Genomic DNA, 18,781 nt, shown 5'->3' on the forward strand with positions numbered 1-18,781 from the left:
AAGAATCAATCCATTATTATGTTTATAATTAGACTGTAGTAAGTAAATGTGAGTGAGTGAGTAAGTGAGTGTGAGTCCGTGTGCATGTGAGTTGGTGTGTGTGTGCGTGTTTGAATGTCTATCGTGTGATGGAGTGTCAAATGACAGAGAGAGTGGAGTGGTGTGTGTGTAAGTTTATCATTTTGTGAGGTGAACGTGGAAATATCTTTTTGTAGTTGACTTTATAGTACAAATTGTTTTTTTTCTTAATCATGCCGTGGCGATGAAAACATAAGTCACGATAATGAAACATGTGGCCACGGCAATGAAACGAAATTGTTTTACAAGGCATGGCAATGAAATTTTTTTAATTGCCGTGAATTTTTTTTCATTGCCATAGCAAATTTTGAGCACGGAAACCACGGCAATGAGAGCGCGGCGATGAATATCAAGGCAAAAACATCAAAAAACCAAAAATCTGTTAATAATTCACAGTAATTAACACGTCACAAATAAACATAAGATAAATGGCATTGTACCGAATGATCAATTAAGAGGACAAACTTATTCAAACAGAAGTTAGAGCTATCCACGGCGATGAAAGAAAAAATGTCCAGTGATAAAAAAATTGAATACTTACATTTATGGCGCGAAAACGCAGGCACGTGCACACGTCATTCCACGTCGAACACTTGACGTCCACTAATATGCAACATTGCGATGAATGGTAGTTCTGGGACAAACTATTTTTTATTTACCATTTGTTGTATTGCTTAAATATTTGAACAAATGCATTCCGTAACAATACTTTAACTATTCACGAATCAAATAAAAGTAGGTTTTAATATAAATAACTAATACATTTTTATCAATAAGGTCTAGTACACATCAAGGTGACGTGTGGACAAACACGGCAATGAAAGATTTTGAGTTTTTTTTTTTTGGAGAACCAATTAATCCTATTAACAAAATATTTAGTGCTACACATAGATTACTATTTCACCTACTTAGAAAAAATATAAGAATATTATAACAATGATTTTAAGTACCGATTTCATCGATCCCACGCGATTTTTGGTCTCGGGAAATTCACTCATAAGAGAAGATAGGATTCAAGATTTTAGATTTTCGACTTTGACCTTTGAGTTTGTTTCTTATCTTACTTATTTTGCTGGGAAACACCAGCTAATGACCAGCTTAGTCTCATTTGTGATATCAAAATATGGCTTATTATTATGGATTTTATACTGTCCATGCAGGACATAGTGCTCATGTCATATGTACAAGAAGGTGCTTCACCATAATGATGATAATGATATGTGTGCAAGAATTAATGATTTTATTGTTTTTTGAATCTAGGATTATAATTCACGATGTAAACTAACAAATCAACAGGTAGCAGATGATTTAGCCACTAGGCTTACTATATTTACGTAATGGGATTGTTAAAAAGTACAGGTCAAAAGACCTGTATGTTTGTGCGCAATCATCTCAAGTTTGGCTTAAACGATTTTGATGCGGTTTTCTGCTTCTTTAGAGTAGGTATATAAGCAATTACTTAAGAAGAAAATACAAGTACAATTAGTCGTACTTATTATACAGCACAGTATGCAGAATTAAGCTTGCTTTTACCGTATTTCTGTATAAGACCTTCGATTGATCAATCAAATGAGGAAATTGGGTATAATGAGATAATTTTAATATCAATATTAATAACCAGATCTCATTAAAATGATAAAAATTAGTTTACATACATTAAGAATTAAAGCTTCTTCATTTTGTCACTGATATAGAATGGATACTGTTTAATGTTCTAATAGGGTTTTCTTTACTTTAACTGCGTGCGTATTAATAAGTTAGGAATAAGTTTTTTGCCATAAAGATAGTTAATATATTTGTTTATGTAAGAAACCTTATTGTTTGTTCAACAAATGATAAAAATGAAATCTTCAATGACTTAAATACAAATAGATAAGCATAATGCAAAATATTATGTAAGTACAAATACTATCAATATACCTAGTCAAGTCAAGTTAAGATTTTGATATCGAAAACTGCCCTACTCATTATGACAATGCCTTTAAAATAAGACCTGTAATCTGAATTCGATTGATTGGGAAGTCCAAAGACGAGGTAGATATTTAGTTGTTTGGTAGTGTAGAAGAATTCCCTCTATGCTAAGAAGGTATGTTTTAAATGCTAACAATACTAATGTACATATGTTAGCGATTAGTGGAGTCCACTCATGACCAAAGGGCTGGTCTATACTTCGGTCAAAGAATACGCATTGCCATTCAGCGTTGCATGCAGCCAGCGTTTTGGGCACGATTCCCGTTGACAGCTATGCGGATGAGTTTTTTGACGCATAGTTTTTATTTTCCTTATTATTTTTGTAAATATTTAGACTAGGTAGGTTATGTAAAATGTGTATAAATAGGATATACATATTAATATGTAAATAAATAAAAGTTTGTTAACAAAAAAAATAGTACATATGTTAAGTTTTACCCAACACTAATTCCCTGCCTAAGGACAATTTTTGAGAATTACTCTCGGTTACTCTGAGGTCTAAATTCTCTATACAGTTTGTCTTGTGTTGTGTCAACAAATTTTTATCGTTCTTTTCTTCTTTCAAGTAAAATAATTTATTTTACGTAGATAGATTAATTTGATATTTTTTTTTGCAGCGGACCATGTACAGTAACTTTGATGACTACAGCTTTCTAAGTGAAAGATGTGTATGATATTGGAGATACACAAGAAGGTACTTTCGCCTATGGCCGTACTGTCGCAATATAAATGATCACAAATTGCTCATTGTTTTTTGAAGGAACGGATTTTTTTAAAGGACGTTAAAAAACATCAAATGACCCCTCCCGCTGTGGGTTAGCAGCGGTGAGGGAGTGTCACACTCTTACTGACTAAAAACCGTCGTGTTCCGTCGTAGGCCTTTTATGTACCAGGGCCGCGGTAACTAATATTAATTGAGTCGTAATTATTTAGTGCGTAGGCATGTGTAGGTAGGTACAAAATGAACTCTGTCTATAATTATTTGAATAAGGAGCTTTCTGGAGTTCGGTTAGATTCAAGTCCAATGTTTGGTTATGTATTCCTTAAACAAGGATAAATATAACTTCTCCACTATTTGTGCATGTTTTATTAAGAACACAATTAAAAGATTAATTATTAAACACTTATTTTACTATATAATACAATAAATAAACTTAATCATAAGTGACTATTATTTACATATTTCACACCTTTAACCGTAACATTTTTTACAGCTTTTCATTTTCATCGGAAGTTTCAACATTTTCTTCTTTGTTTTCATTCACGGGTTTCTGTAGTCGTCGGTCATCAGGCAGGAAAGACGCTATAATTGCCGATGCTGAAACATTAATAACCATTATAACAACTGTGAAACATGGTTTTAAAAAAGTATCACCTTTTGTACCACGTTTAAACTACCGTCCCGAACAAAGTTAGTGGACTAAACCTATTACTAAAACGGGTTCTTCTTAAAACCACGTTTTATAATAAGGTGGAGCAAGTATCTTACGAGAACGAAAAATTTTGTCATTCGTCGAATGCATCCAATATAGTATGTAGGTACAAAGACTAAAATGCTGCTGCTTTATAGATAAAGTCATAATTGTTTTTATGCATGAAGCAGGCAGTCGTCAAATGATGACGAGATGAAATTGCGCGACATGCAATCTTCTTGTGTAAACCTTACTTAAAGGACACTGAAATAAAGAGATACGTACATCCGAAAAGGCAGGCGAAGAGGTAGAAACCAGCATCACAGCTATTTGCCAACATTACGTTGAGAATCTGTATCGACGCGAAGGTCCCAATACGTCCCAGAGTCATGGGCAGTGCGATGGCTAACGCTCTGGAAAATCAGAATACACATACAAATACAGGTTTATTCAATTCAAGAGATAAAAAACATAAGACAAGTTATGAAATAATTCGAACTGTTTATGTATCTCTAAGGAATTTAAATTCAAATGGCAAATGTGTTTCAAGTGTTTGATGAAGTAGATATTTGATTAAAGATGTAATTTATTGAATATCAAAGGCAAGTATGTACAATAATCGTTACAGGAAAATTTTGTTCAACATAATTTTCATCAACATTTTGGAAGAGCTCGGAAATATTGTTGGCTAGAAACAAGCACAACTCTGCAGCGTGTAATGTGTCAGCAACATATTGCCAGCAATTTAGCAATGTGTTGATCTAACTTTTTATAATAAAAAGTTTACCACGTACAGGGGCTTTATAAAAAAGTCTTACCTAAGATGAGTCGGATAAATAGCAACAGTAATAGCAGTATAGAAGCCGACGACGACGATGCCAGTTGAGAAGATGGCGAAGAGCACAACACTGCCGTACGCGTTGGGCACCAGGTTGATGAGAATCCCGCACACACCGCACACGCCTGTCACTATGATCACCATGTTGCGGCGACCCACTTTGTTTATGACCTGGAAAGATGATAAAGCATATAGATCATAGATCAGCACTTTCACCAGCTTTCCGAAGAAATGACTACCAGCAACTGGGTAAAAAGTAGCTCGTATGTTATTCTGATTTGTAAAATGATTACTGGTAAGTTAAGTGGTAAATGGCATTAGTCGTTAAGTGAAAGAGGGACAAACAATAAACATCCACACTGGTACAACTTTTCGTTTTAAAATTTAGAGGGTTGTCGGTGGAATACTGGATATTCAACGTACATATATGAAAGAAGATACAGATCTAGAATATACATAGATAGCCTTCAAGAAGAGAAGTGAGATAAGAAAACAAATGCTGCTTACCGTAGTGAGGACGACGTTGACCAGAAAAGTGAGCGCTCCCACGCCCAGAACTAACAACAAAGATATTTTGTCCAGGGCACACGGAACTGCATCAACCTATTCATAAAGAAAAACTCATATTAATGTATGAACTGCTAAAATATCTTCTTTTTTTCTGGCTATATATCCCACATTGTGGTGGGGTCAGCTTTTGGTGTCCTTTGGCATCGTTCTCCTCCAATTCACTCCGTCTTTAAGATCTATGTATGACATCTATATTATGACTTTCGTGACTTCATCTGTCCATCTCGTTTTGGGGCCGCCGTGCCCCCTAGATCTTCGACTAGGGATGGTATGAAGTAAGCCAAATTATCTCCTCTTTACGTAGCCATACCACCGTAACCGACTCTCTTGCATTTTTAAGTAATAGTAGTAACGGAGTAAGTAAAAGCAGTATATATGTAGCTCAAAGTAACATATATTCTACTAACATCAATTGGTTTGTCCATTTCTATAATGTTGCACATGGTGAGGTTACTGCCCTCGCCAGTCTGCACGATGCGAACAAACTGATCTGCGATGGTCGGTAGCCAGACCAGGAAGGCTCCCACCCTGCAATACAATTGTTTATTGAACATTGACTAGTGTTTTTCAGTATTTTAGGGTATTTTCTGAGTGTCTATAGCCTACTTTGATAAATTGGCTGTCTTACAAAAAAAATATTTTATCATATCTGAGCAGTTCGTGGAATTAGCACATTCAACCAAACAAACACTCTCTCATATTATTACGTCTGCCCTCCCCCCCGCCCTCCCCCCATCACCTAGCTTCCTGTCTAACCGCGTGCAGCTGAGTACCAGTGCTTTACAAGGAGCGACTGCCCTATCTGACCCCCTCAACCCAGTTACCCAGGTCTGCCCCTACCATAGATGTAATATAATAAACAAGATTGCGCACGCTCGAAATATATATTTACGAAATTGAACTCTATTCCAACGCAATAAGGTACTCAATTTGTTGCATAATACACAGAGGCAAATCCGAGCCAAGAGGGATAGTTAGAACGGAGGTCGTTTGTCTCTTTCTAACACCTTGCCAGCATAAAAAAATGTTGTGATCAACAGTTTTGTCTTCCCAAGAAAACAATTGAATCACATATATTTTTATCTTATTTTAACAATTGTAAGTCAACAAATTAATAAAAATCGCATTAATTTATTATACGAATAAATTATTTATATAAATTATTATTCTTAAAACATAAACAACATAAGTTTTTATTTTGTTTTTTTTTTTCTAGCGGTAACCCTGAACATTCTTGGCGCGTAATCAGCATTTAAAATTTTGTTTATATTTTTTGTATTAAATTTATTTAAACTATTTAAATGGTGAAAAAGTGTTGCGTTTATACTTGTAAAAGTGAATCCTATGGTGGTTGCAATATGTCGTTCCACAGGTTAGCTAATAATAACATTTTCGTAAACCAAACAACTAGGGTGCCCATGAATTCTTGTAATGAGTGAAAATATGGCTGATGGATTTTAAAACTGTTGTACTATTGTTATAGCTTCCCAAAACATGAAGAAAGGCGACATAAATGGCTCAGCAGTCTATATATGAAGTAGAAATACAAAAAAAACAGTCTTCACTTCGAATCTTCCTGCTTTTATACTGCTAATTCCCGCTAATTATTAAAAGCCTTTATAAGTATCTTAAGGTCACAAACTGCGTAAGTTAAAACTTCAATACCAATCTGCGTTTAATAATCTTAGCAAATTCGAATTTGTCTCACATAGCTTAATCTCATAGTCACCCTATTAGAAAGGGACAGACAGCCTCCGTACTAACTGTTTCACTCGGCTCGTTTTTTGGGTTTATATGCGCAGTCCTGTTTACTAATATTATGTCTATGACCCCTACCCCCCCAGGCTTTGTATATTGACAATTTATACAGACGACATATGACAATTTAGACATATGCATATGTCGAAAGTTTCAATACTTTTCTCTCCTTTTTCATGTAATGGAACAGAGGATATTCTTAAAAGATGTTTAACTCACTGTTTGAATGCCTGGAGCGTGGTGATGATGATAGTATATTTTAAGAGTGGGCTCGTGAACAGCGGTACTATCTGGTCCTTGGCTGAACTTTTTTCAGCTACTTGTTCCTCTGCTTCTATTATTCCTGTCACCTGAAAACATAATATAGGTACCAATCACAACTAAAATAATCACTCGGTCATATTAAGGTGAATGAGAGCTGAGATTCTGCAGCTACGGCACTTTCATTTACATAAGAGGAGTACATAAGAGAGTACATAAAAGGGTACATAAGAGGAGTACATAACAGAGTACATAAGAGAGTACATAAGAGAGTACATAAGAGGAGCACATAAGAGAGTACATAAGAGAGTACATAAGAGAGTACATAAGAGAGTACATAGGAGAGTACATAGGAGAGAACATAGGAGAGTACATAGGAGAGTACATAGGAGAGTACATAGGAGAGTTCATAAGAGGAATACATAAGAAGAGTACATAAGAGAAGTACATAAGAGAGTACATAAGAGGAGTACATAAGAAGAGTACATGAGATGACTTCATAAGAGAGAACATAAGAGAGTTTATAAGAGTACATAAGAGAGTACATAAGAGACTACATAGGAGAGTATATAAGAGAGTACATAATAGAGCACATAAGAGAGTACATAGGAGAGTACATAGGAGAGTACATAGGAGAGTACATAGGAGAGTTCATAAGAGGAATACATAAGAGGAGTACATAAGAGAAGTACACAAGAGAAGTACATAAGAGAAGTACATAAGAGGAGTACATAAGAGAGTACATAAGAGAGTACATAAGAGAGTATATAAGAGAGTACATACGACAGTACATACGATAGTTCATACGACAGTACATACGACAGTACATAAGAGTTCATAAGAGGAATACATAAGAGGAGTACATAAGAGAAGTACACAAGAGAAGTACATAAGAGAAGTACATAAGAGGAGTACATAAGAGAGTACATAAGAGAGTACATAAGAGAGTATATAAGAGAGTACATACGACAGTACATACGATAGTTCATACGACAGTACATACGACAGTACATAAGAGTTCATAAGAGGAATACATAAGAGGAGTACATAAGAGAGTATATAAGAGAGTACATAATAGAGTACATAAGAGAGTACATAGGAGAGTACATAGGAGAGTACATACGACAGTACATAAGAGAGTACATAAGAGAGTACATAAGAGAAGTACATAAGAGAGTACATAGGAGAGTACATAGGAGAGTACATAGGATAGTACATAGGAGAGTACATAGGAGAGTTCATAAGAGGAATACATAAGAGGAGTACATAAGAGAAGTACACAAGAGAAGTACATAAGAGAAGTACATAAGAGGAGTACATAAGAGAGTACATAAGAGAGTACATAAGAGAGTATATAAGAGAGTACATACGACAGTACATACGATAGTTCATACGACAGTACATACGACAGTACATAAGAGTTCATAAGAGGAATACATAAGAGGAGTACATAAGAGAGTACATAAGAGAGTACATAGGAGAGTACATAAGAGAGTATATAAGAGAGTACATAATAGAGTACATAAGAGAGTACATAGGAGAGTACATACGACAGTACATAAGAGAGTACATAAGAGAGTACATAAGAGAAGTACATAAGAGAGTACATAGGAGAGTACATAGGAGAGTACATAGGATAGTACATAGGAGAGTACATAAGAGAGTATATAAGAGAGTACATAAGATAGTACATAAGAGAGTACATAAGATAGTACATAAGAGAGTACATAGGAGAGTACATAAGAGAGTATATAAGAGAGTACATAGGAGAGTACATAAGAGAGTACATAATAGAGTACATAAGAGGAGTACATAAGAGGAGTACATAAGAGAGTACATAAGAGAGTACATAAGAGAGTACATAAGAGAGTACATAGGAGAGTACATAGGAGAGTACATAAGAGAGTACATAGGAGAGTACATAGGAGAGTACATACGACAGTACATACGACAGTACATAAGAGAGTTCATAAGAGGAATACATAAGAGGAGTACATAAGAGAAGTACATAAGAGAAGTACATAAGAGGAGTACATAAGAGAGTACATAAGAGAGTACATAAGAGAGTACATAAGAGAGTACATAAGAGAGTACATAAGAGAGTACATAAGAGAGTACATAAGAGAGTACATAAGAGAGTACATAAGAGAGTACATAGGAGAGTACATAAGAGAGTACATAATAGAGTACATAAGAGATTATATAAGAGAGTACACAAGAGAGTACATAAGAGAGAACATAAGAGAGTACATAATAGAGTACATAAGAGAGTACATAGGAGAGTACATACGACAGTACATAAGAGAGTTCATAAGAGGAATACATAAGAGAGTACATAAGACAGTACATAAGAGAGTACATAAGAGAGTATATAAGAGAGTACACAAGAGAGTACATAAGAGAGAACATAAGAGAGTACATAATAGAGTACATAAGAGAGTACATAGGAGAGTACATAGGAGAGTACATAGGATAGTACATAGGAGAGTACATAGGAGAGTACATACGACAGTACATAAGAGAGTTCATAAGAGGAATACATAAGAGAGTACATAAGAGAGTACATAAGAGAGTACATAGAAGAGTACATGGGAGAGTACATAGGAGAGTATACAAGAGAGTACATAGGAGAGTACATAAGAGAGTACATAAGAGGAGTACATAAGAAGAGTACATGAGATGACTTCATAAGAGAGTACATAAGAGAGTACATAAGAGAAGTACATAAGAGAAGTACATAAGAGGAGTACATAAGAAGAGTATATGAGATGACTTCATAAGAGAGAACATAGGAGAGTACATAAGAGAGTACATAAGATAGTACATAAGAGGAGTACATAAGAAGAGTACATGAGATGACTTCATAAGAGAGAACATAAGAGAGTTCATAAGATATTACATAAGAGAGTACATAAGAGAGAACATAAGAGAGTACATAAGAGAGTATATAAGAGAGTACACAAGAGAGTACCTAAGAGAGAACATAAGAGAGTACATAAGAGAGAACATAAGAGAGAACATAAGAGAGTACATAAGAGAGTACATAAGAGAGTATATAAGAGAGTACATAAGAGAGTACATAGGAGAGTACATAGGAGAGTACATAAGAGAGTACATAGGAGAGTACATAGGAGAGTACATACGACAGTACATACGACAGTACATAAGAGAGTTCATAAGAGGAATACATAAGAGGAGTACATAAGAGAAGTACATAAGAGAAGTACATAAGAGGAGTACATAAGAGAGTACATAAGAGAGTACATAAGAGAGTACATAAGAGAGTACATAAGAGAGTACATAAGAGAGTACATAAGAGAGTACATAAGAGAGTACATAGGAGAGTACATAAGAGAGTACATAATAGAGTACATAAGAGGAGTACATAAGAGGAGTACATAAGAGAGTACATAAGAGAGTACATAAGAGAGTACATAGGAGAGTACATAGGAGAGTACATAAGAGAGTACATAGGAGAGTACATAGGAGAGTACATACGACAGTACATAAGAGAGTTCATAAGAGGAATACATAAGAGGAGTACATAAGAGAAGTACATAAGAGAAGTACATAAGAGGAGTACATAAGAGAGTACATAAGAGAGTACATAAGAGAGTACATAAGAGAGTACATAAGAGAGTACATAAGAGAGTACATAAGAGAGTACATAAGAGAGTACATAAGAGAGTACATAGGAGAGTACATAAGAGAGTACATAATAGAGTACATAAGAGGAGTACATAAGAGGAGTACATAAGAAGAGTACATAACTTCATAAGAGAGAACATAAGAGAGTTTATAAGAGAGTACATAAGTGAGTACAAGAGAGTACATAAGAGAGTATATAAGAGAGTACACAAAAGAGTACACAAGAGAGTACATATGATGACTTCATAAGAGAGAACATTTATATTCTCTCTCTTATAAGAGAGTTCATAAGAAGAGTACATAAGAGAGTCCATAAGAGGAGTACATAAGAGAGTCCATAAGAGGAGTACATAAGGGAGTCCTATTGTGAAATGCTCATTCGTGTAATAGGCGGTTTTCAAGAAATGTATATAAAATTTATTTCAAGATGATATCTAATTGTTACCGTAAACTCCTCCTTCGATCTCCAATGATTGACTTTGTGAATTTTTCTGAGTATTTCCAAAGCCTTTTGTGTATCCCCCTTGACGTACACGAACTTGGGACTTTCCAACATGAATATCATCCAGATGAACGTGATGACGCTGGGTACTGAGTACAGCGCCAGGAGTGTTCGCCAGGAGTTCCAGTAGATGTCCAGAGCGGGGAGGTAGTGGGAAAAGCTCATTGGACTAATTGGTATCGCCAAACCTTAAAATAAGAGCAGACGACTTTCACTAGTTTCTAAAATAAGTTGAGAGTTGATAATCCATTGACTTAGGTAAGACTTGAAAAACCAGGTACAGATAGTTATAACACAGAATAAAGATGTACAGTTGTGAAGGTACCTACTAACGCATAAGCCCACGGCACCGGTGCTGTCGATACTGAGTGTAATGCATCAAGCACATGCGTGGGTGAGTGAAATTGTTACGAACGTTAGTACGTAGCTTCACAACTGTTTACAAGAGAAAGTATTCAAACTGTGGTTAAAGTATGTACCTGATATAAGTCCCTGTGAAAGCAGGAAGATGCTGGACACTACTAACACAACGAAGTTGCGCTTCGCCACGGGAACGCTTTCACTCAACAGGGACATCGACATTGAGTAGAAGCCAGAGCCACTGAAAATATAAAGAAAATCTATACATATAATAAATCTGTAAAAAAACTGTGTCTGTACATTGAATATATTAAAAAAATAATAATTGGGTGGGGTTTAGAAACAGTAATGGAGCACAAATCCAAAAAAAAAATTCTGTCTGTATGTCTGTATGTCTGTATGTCTGTATGTCTGTATGTCTGTTTGTTTGTACACGCTAATCTTCCGAACTACTGAACGGATTTCAATGATTTTTTCTTTGTTGTGTCAGTATTAAGCCTGGTCTACATATAGGCTATAATTTATCTTCGAAACTTGAAGACCTGATGCAGAACACCAACAGACCAACAAAACTATAAGAGATACAAAAATGGTGTCATGGCAAAAATTGTTTCATGTGATGAGCATTTTCAGCTGAGATAATAAATTTGAAGATCTGGAACACCTGATGTGGAACCCCAAGAGCCCAGCTTCTCTGTACCATATACAGGTATGCCGTTTTAGCAAAAGTTGTTCAATTTGATAAGCACTTTCTATTGACTTATACAAATTGAAGATCTAAAACACCTGATGTGGAACTCCAGGGGCCCAGCTAGACTATAACATATAGAGGTATGACGTTTTAGCAAAAGTTGTTCAATCTGATAAGCACTCTCTGTTGACTTATAAAAATTGAAGATGTAAAACACCTGATGTGGAAACCCAGGAGCCCAGCTAGACTATAGCTTATAAAGATATGACGTTTTAGCAAAAGTGGTTCAATCTGATAAGCACTCTCTATTTTGACGTATAAGCATCGAAGATCTGGAACACCTGATGTGGAACTTCAAGAGCAATACTATACTTGAAATGTATAGAAATGAATGTTATGAAATAGGTATGGTGAATCAAAAAAAGTAATTAGTCCGTCTTTTAGATAACCCTAAAATAATGGACACGTATTTTTTCTTTTCTCCTTCTCACAAACAAATAATAACGAAGATATAACACGTTTGAATTTTGTGTTAAGTCACTGCTTAGTACAAATTTTACATACCTAGACGTGGCGTCACGAGCCCCCACTCTCCGACTTTGTTGCGTTATATCTCATTATTATTTTGTATGTCTCTTCCAGACCTCGGGACTACAGAGTTCCGAATTTTTGGGAGGTAAACGTGAGGCCAAAGCCAACACGCTGAAGCCCTTTTGAGACAACTTTAATGAAATGGTGACACAAAACCGACAATTATCCCTTTATATAGAAATTTATATAGAAATGAACCCAAGGACAATCCCCGGTGAACGTCGTTAAAAAAAAGACAATCTGTGCTATACCATTGCAAACTGTGGATGAATACTACTTGGGCTATTGTGATGGGATGCTAATGGACTAGGAACGGGGAAACTACGGGAACTATGGCTCCTGCCGATGACAATGTATTAGATACATGTAAAAATGGCAGGTGGAGAATCGCCAGCTCACTTACTGGGCCCCCGGGAATCTGTCACTGAATATCAACAAAAGGGCAACAGGGTCATGAGCGGCTGAAGTGTGAGGATACCTCGGCGGATTTTAAACGCAGATTACGCGCTCCCTGTGGGTCACTTACCACGAGGCACCTATCCTCCGAGCAGGGCTACTAACCCTGCTCAAGCGACTCCACTCTGGATGGTCAAGCCAAGCCAGAGGCGTGAGACCTATCCCCGTCATGGTTCACTCCAACCGGCCGGAGATGGGGGACAGTATACTCTCCCTGGAGAACTCAGTATTTATGCCCCGCGGGGTCGCTACTCCCCGTCATCAGCCTCAGATATCCTGCGATGCTTATATCTCATTATTATTGTCGTTATTATCTCAAGAGCCTTTGTCCCAATTGTGTTAGGGTCGACTTCCAGTCACGATGCAACTGAGTACCAGTGTTTTAAAAGGAGCGACTGCCTATTTGACATCCACAACCCGGTTAACCGCTCAACCCCCAACACCCCTCGGTAAAACTGGTCAGACTTACTGGGTTCTGACTACCCATAACGACTGCCAAGAATGTTCAATGACAGCCGGAACCTACAGTTTAACATCCCCTCCAAATAACGGTCATTGGTATCCAAAATATACGTAGAAAGTACATACGAACTTAGAAAAGTTGCATTGGCAGGTACTTGCCAGACCTGGAATTAAAGACGCACGCTCATACTTGAGAGATTGGTTCTCTACCCACTAAACCACCACGACTTCCACTAAGTCATCACGACTTTGTCATCTCAGTAACATTTAATGTTTTTTTACGTAATAATACGTGTAATATTTTTGCCACACACAACTTAAATGCGGACTAATTAGAATCACTACTTTTATCCCTATGGTCACGTCTATTGCGGTTCAGTTCTCAGCGTTTTGTTTAGTCTGCTGTGCTTTTGCCGTTAAAGTACAAAAATTAAATATATGGAACATTTCTAATGGCTATGCGTATTCCGTTGTTTTCAAGTCAACGGGCCCTTAAAATTCAATATCAGACGATTCAGATCTTTGATTTTGCTGACCCCGTAGTGGCTGGCATAAGGGACAGGATCCGCGTACGAAGTCGCGGGCAGAAGCTAGTGTTAAATAATTCTATATTAACTACAACGTGAATACACTAATTTAACAATTCATTACAAAGCGAATGTTTTTTCATCCAGAACTTCTTAATTTGCATTGCCGTCTTTTGTTTATTTTGAATGTAGTCCGAACTTCGAAGTTCGTACGGGCCAGCTTTCCGTCGTAACGCGCGTCTTCTGCGCGACACGCGATGTCTTCACTGGTCTTGACTCTTTGGGTCAGATTTGTTTGAATGTGGCCGTTTATGAGTCATCCATCCTCCGAGCCTTTTCCCAATTATGTTGGGGTTAGCTTCCAGTCTAACCGGATTCAGCTGAGTACCAAGTACGTTTATGAGTACCTAGAGCAAATTATGAGAAAACTTACAAAGACGAAGCAATGAACTGGAAGATCAATAGCATGACCCAGTTGACGGAGAGGCTAGCGATGAGATTGAACACGACGCCTCCGAACAGAGCTGCCAACATCATCTTACGTCTACCGCGAGTGTCTGCTAGGTAACCCCAAACCACACCTCCTATCATTGATCCTGAAAACAGTTAACACATGCTCATTTGTAGTACCTGGCACTGTTTGATTTTCTTGTACTACACTACATAAATTACTATATTGTTTTAAGCGATACGCCGATGTGAGGCTTCATCATCATCATTTAGCTTTTGTGCGTAACTTGTGTTAATTGTATTTTCTTTTGCTTTTTTAGTAAATATGTAATTCAAATATTCTACTGCAGATAGTGTGTAAGGGACAGTCAGAAATATTTATTGACTAAATTACACCCATGCTCATTCTATGGTCCTTCGTGTTTCAGGGCGCGGTAACTCTGGGATGATTCCATATCCCGGGTACCATTTTTCTAAGGGCAGATTATTCATGATGCTTTCTTCTTATCCTTATATACGGTAATTAATCATTCTGTGCATCAGATACAAACGTCATTCGTTGTGACTTTTTGCTATTCATCCTACATTGATCTTTTGTAAAATTTTGATATCATGCAGATATGCGTTTTATACCTATGAAGTCAGATAATGTGATCTTTCATGTAATCGGCATTTAATTCATGGGAAGTTTTAGGTATTTAACGATGGATAACTGATAGATAAACAAGATCTAAGGAAGCCGTGGTTTCATAAACTTAAAATGATCATTCAAATTACTCTGGTTGGTCAGCACTTCATGTACGTCAAAACAAAAGAATAACCCCAAAACGCCCATCCTTCACCACTTCCTATGTGTTTTGCTGGGAATTAGCAGTGGAACAAATGACTAGCAACATATTATCAACAAACAGAACGGAATCTACATTTTGAAGCTTCTATTTTCCCGTTGTTATAATCAATATCTGATTGATTATACGATCTTTCATGTTCATTCATCATCATGTAAGTAGCGTTCTAATTCAACTTGCATTGTATAATTTTCTCGGAGTCAACCTAAAGTGTAAGTCAAAAATATCCTAAAAACTTCTGCTTGAAAAGAGTGTCTATGGAGTTTATTTCTGATACTTCTCTATAAGACCCACTCCTTTTAACCGTGCACCCAGCTATGAACGTTTCATAAGATCCTGTAATAGGTGTTTATAAAATAAAACCTTCGACTTACCGACAGTAGGTCCAGAGGCCAACAATCCCTGCTGACTGATAGTGGTCTCCAGCTCACAAGCACTGGTCGGCACTATGATAGTGCTGCAGTAACAGATGCATACAAATGATATGACTGACACGCCCGTCAGGCATGTCATTATGTAGCTGTATAGTCCGAAACCTGGAACAAGAAAGATATAAGAAGATGATAATAAAAGTGGAGAGAAAGGTAAAAATGTAAAGAGAAAATATGTAAGATATAAGTTAGTTTTATGCAACACTTTTAGCTAGCTTGGACATATGTTCAGTCACACTATCAGTAAGGCAGTAAGCAGGGGGATTGATGAGAAATCTGTACTTTCTTACAAATTACCGTAGGCATATAAGTATCTCCGTCTACCGTAGGCCCTCTGCTATAGTAAAATACTGAATATTTCTAAACAGTTCCAAAGCCAACAAAACTGAGGCTTTTGTTAATAGCTGGCTTGCTCAAATGAAGACATTTAACGAATAAAGATTAAAAAATAACAAATATTTACAAACCTGCTCTATCCAGGGCTGTGTCAAATGACACCTTTTCAGAAAGCTGATCATCACTTTTCTCAGCCATTTTGATTTTCACTTAAAACTAATTTAATTCAAAGAACACTTATTTCGTTAATAAATTATTATTTAAACACAAATTAATTGGACGACCCCACCTGTTTACTAAAAGGGAGTCATATTGATATTAAATAATAATTGATACGTAATATTGATTATAACGCTAATAACATGAGGGAAAAATTTAAGCCAAGTTCGTAAAATTTTGCGAACGACATCAGATAAAGCCTCTGGTAATAAAAGATAAGGAATGCAAATAAAGCACCGATTAGACACAGTAATTCTTTAAATTACTTCTTTATCATATCACGTTTGACTTTGGTTCCATGTTGCACTATTTGTGATGGTTTGCTACTGTTGTCTCCTCCGAGCCTTTTTCCCAACTATGTTGGGGTCAGCTTCCATTTCTCTCATTTGAGGATGATGAAGATGATGCTACTGTTATCTAATTTTATTTAGAGGCCTAGTTATATCACATTCATATCTTGTCTAATTTGGCTAAAAGTAGCACGTTATGGTTCGAGTAACGAAGCCCATAGCAAGCGGAGGGCGTGTCTTATTTTTATGAGGACTTGGCTGACACACTTCCGTGCCTAGATAACAACAAATTGTTTTGATATCACACCCCTAATGCTGAAGTTATCTTGAATTATTTGCAAATATCTGCGATCGACTTGTAAAATGACAGACATAATTTGGATAATAAATCACTCTTTATCATATAGTATTTATTTTCTAATCTTAAATTATTGATATCAGTAAGATCAAGACTAACTAACAACTCTTGTTGCTGCGTCGCGTCGTCGGTCTGTGAATGGAATGTGGGTCCCGGCTGTCATTGTATATCTACATTGTAGGCAATGGCAACAGTAAGGTAGTCAGAGCTTCACTATAAAAGGGTATCTTGTTTTTGGAACTCATCTGATCGGGTTAAACTGAAAGGCGACCCCATAATGTTGGGGAAGCAAGACAGATTAATAAAATATATCAAAACTGTGGAATAAACTGTCGCCTTCGCTTTTATCTGGCCAATACGATTCTCAGCGTCCAAGAAAAGAGTGTAGGTACCTATTTCTATTTTATGGTATTGCTGGTACATACTACTCTTCATTTGTTTCACATAAGTTTATAAAACTTAATCAGACTGAAAAGTATTTAGTTCTATTTTAAATGTACATAATATGTGCCTACATATATATAATATTATATGGGCTTAAGTTTTTAGTAATTTTTATTATGCTAAGCTGAAAAACGCTTATGTAATACTTATAAGTTGATTCTTGCTTCATCATCATTATCATATTATAATGATAATCATATTATTGTAATTGTGATGACGGTGATAAATAATGCATTATCATTTTATGGTTATTTCATTTACCATTAAAATACTTTCATTTTATCAATGAACACACTTAAAAATAAACACTGTTTCATTATTATGCTTAACTGAAACAATAGTCAATTTCACCAATAATTTATTACGTACTAGCGACCCGCCCCGGCTTCGCACGGGATTACCGTATTTCCCCACTATTTAATGTATGTTATCATACATATAAACCTTCCTCTTCAATCACTCTATCTATTAAAAAAAAACACATAAAAATCCGTTGCGTATTTTGAAGATTTAAGCGTACAAAGGGACATAGGGACAGAAAAAGCGACTTTGTTTTATACTATGTAGGTAGTGATTGGTTGGTTAAAATACAACCTATTTAACTACAAAACGTTTTGTTTTGTATTATTCATTTCTTGATAAACCTTGCCTTAGTGATCCAAGTTTGAAATGTTATGTTTGTCTCAAACCTGTGGGGGTCGGAATTTATGATGATCAGCTGTTTTACTTAATGGGACTGTTATCTTCTTGGTGAAATGGCACTAAGTGAAAATCTGGTTTTATAAATATGTAGGGACAATGTTTCCCTATATTTTCTAAAAACGTACTAAAAGAGCAAGATTTTTTTGTAGGCATATGTATAGTCTGTTAGATATTTTATCTGTTATTTGCCAAACCTCTTGTTAGTTCACCAATTACGATAAGAATCTAATCTACCTAGGTAAATAAAAATAAATAAATTGATAAGAACTATGTAAGTAAAATATTAGGTGTGTACATTGTAAATACAGTGAAGATTCTGTTAAGAAAAAACTCATGATTAGCTTAATAGCTTTTAACGAAATAGTAATACCTTTTTTGCATGCCAATCATGGCCAAACATGCTGAAACAAAATATCCATTCCACCTGTAATGATCATCATCAGCCTATCGCAGTCCACTGCTGGACATAGGGCTCTCCAAGTGCACGCCACTGAGATCGATTTTCAGCTTCTCGCATCCAGCTCCTGCCAGCCGTCTTGCGCAAGTCATCACTCCACCATGCCTGAGGACGTCCTACA

At 36.2% G+C, this 18,781-nt stretch overlaps 1 protein-coding gene across 1 annotated transcript; it reads right to left on the bottom strand.

Annotated features, from left to right (window-relative positions):
* Positions 1-3,162: 3,162 nt before the first annotated feature.
* On the bottom strand, positions 3,163-18,306 carry LOC124634446 (putative transporter svop-1). The gene is made up of 12 exons (XM_047170027.1): positions 18,191-18,306; positions 16,322-16,486; positions 15,798-15,959; positions 14,559-14,721; positions 11,518-11,639; positions 10,982-11,226; positions 6,847-6,977; positions 5,277-5,397; positions 4,807-4,902; positions 4,280-4,470; positions 3,747-3,874; positions 3,163-3,367 (listed from the first exon to the last, which is right to left on the bottom strand). Exons 2-12 carry the CDS (start codon positions 16,386-16,388, stop codon positions 3,258-3,260), a joined length of 1,536 nt encoding a protein of 511 aa, XP_047025983.1. The 5' UTR covers positions 16,389-16,486; positions 18,191-18,306; the 3' UTR covers positions 3,163-3,257.
* Positions 18,307-18,781: the final 475 nt, after the last annotated feature.

This window comes from Helicoverpa zea, chromosome 11 (assembly GCF_022581195.2).
Source record: "Helicoverpa zea isolate HzStark_Cry1AcR chromosome 11, ilHelZeax1.1, whole genome shotgun sequence".
NCBI classification, from domain to species: domain Eukaryota; kingdom Metazoa; phylum Arthropoda; class Insecta; order Lepidoptera; family Noctuidae; genus Helicoverpa; species Helicoverpa zea.

Bases quoted from the DNA above. Each gene is read 5' to 3' on its own strand.
- LOC124634446 (XM_047170027.1), bottom strand. From the start codon at position 16,388: ATGGCTGAGAAAAGTGATGATCAGCTTTCTGAAAAGGTGTCATTTGAC. The intron at 11,640-14,558 runs GTAAGTTTTCTC...TTATATTTTCAG, and splicing joins CAGTTCATTGCTTCGTCTTT to TGGCTCTGGCTTCTACTCAA. The intron at 5,398-6,846 runs GTGAGTTAAACA...ATTGTATTGCAG, and splicing joins ACGCTCCAGGCATTCAAACA to GGTGGGAGCCTTCCTGGTCT.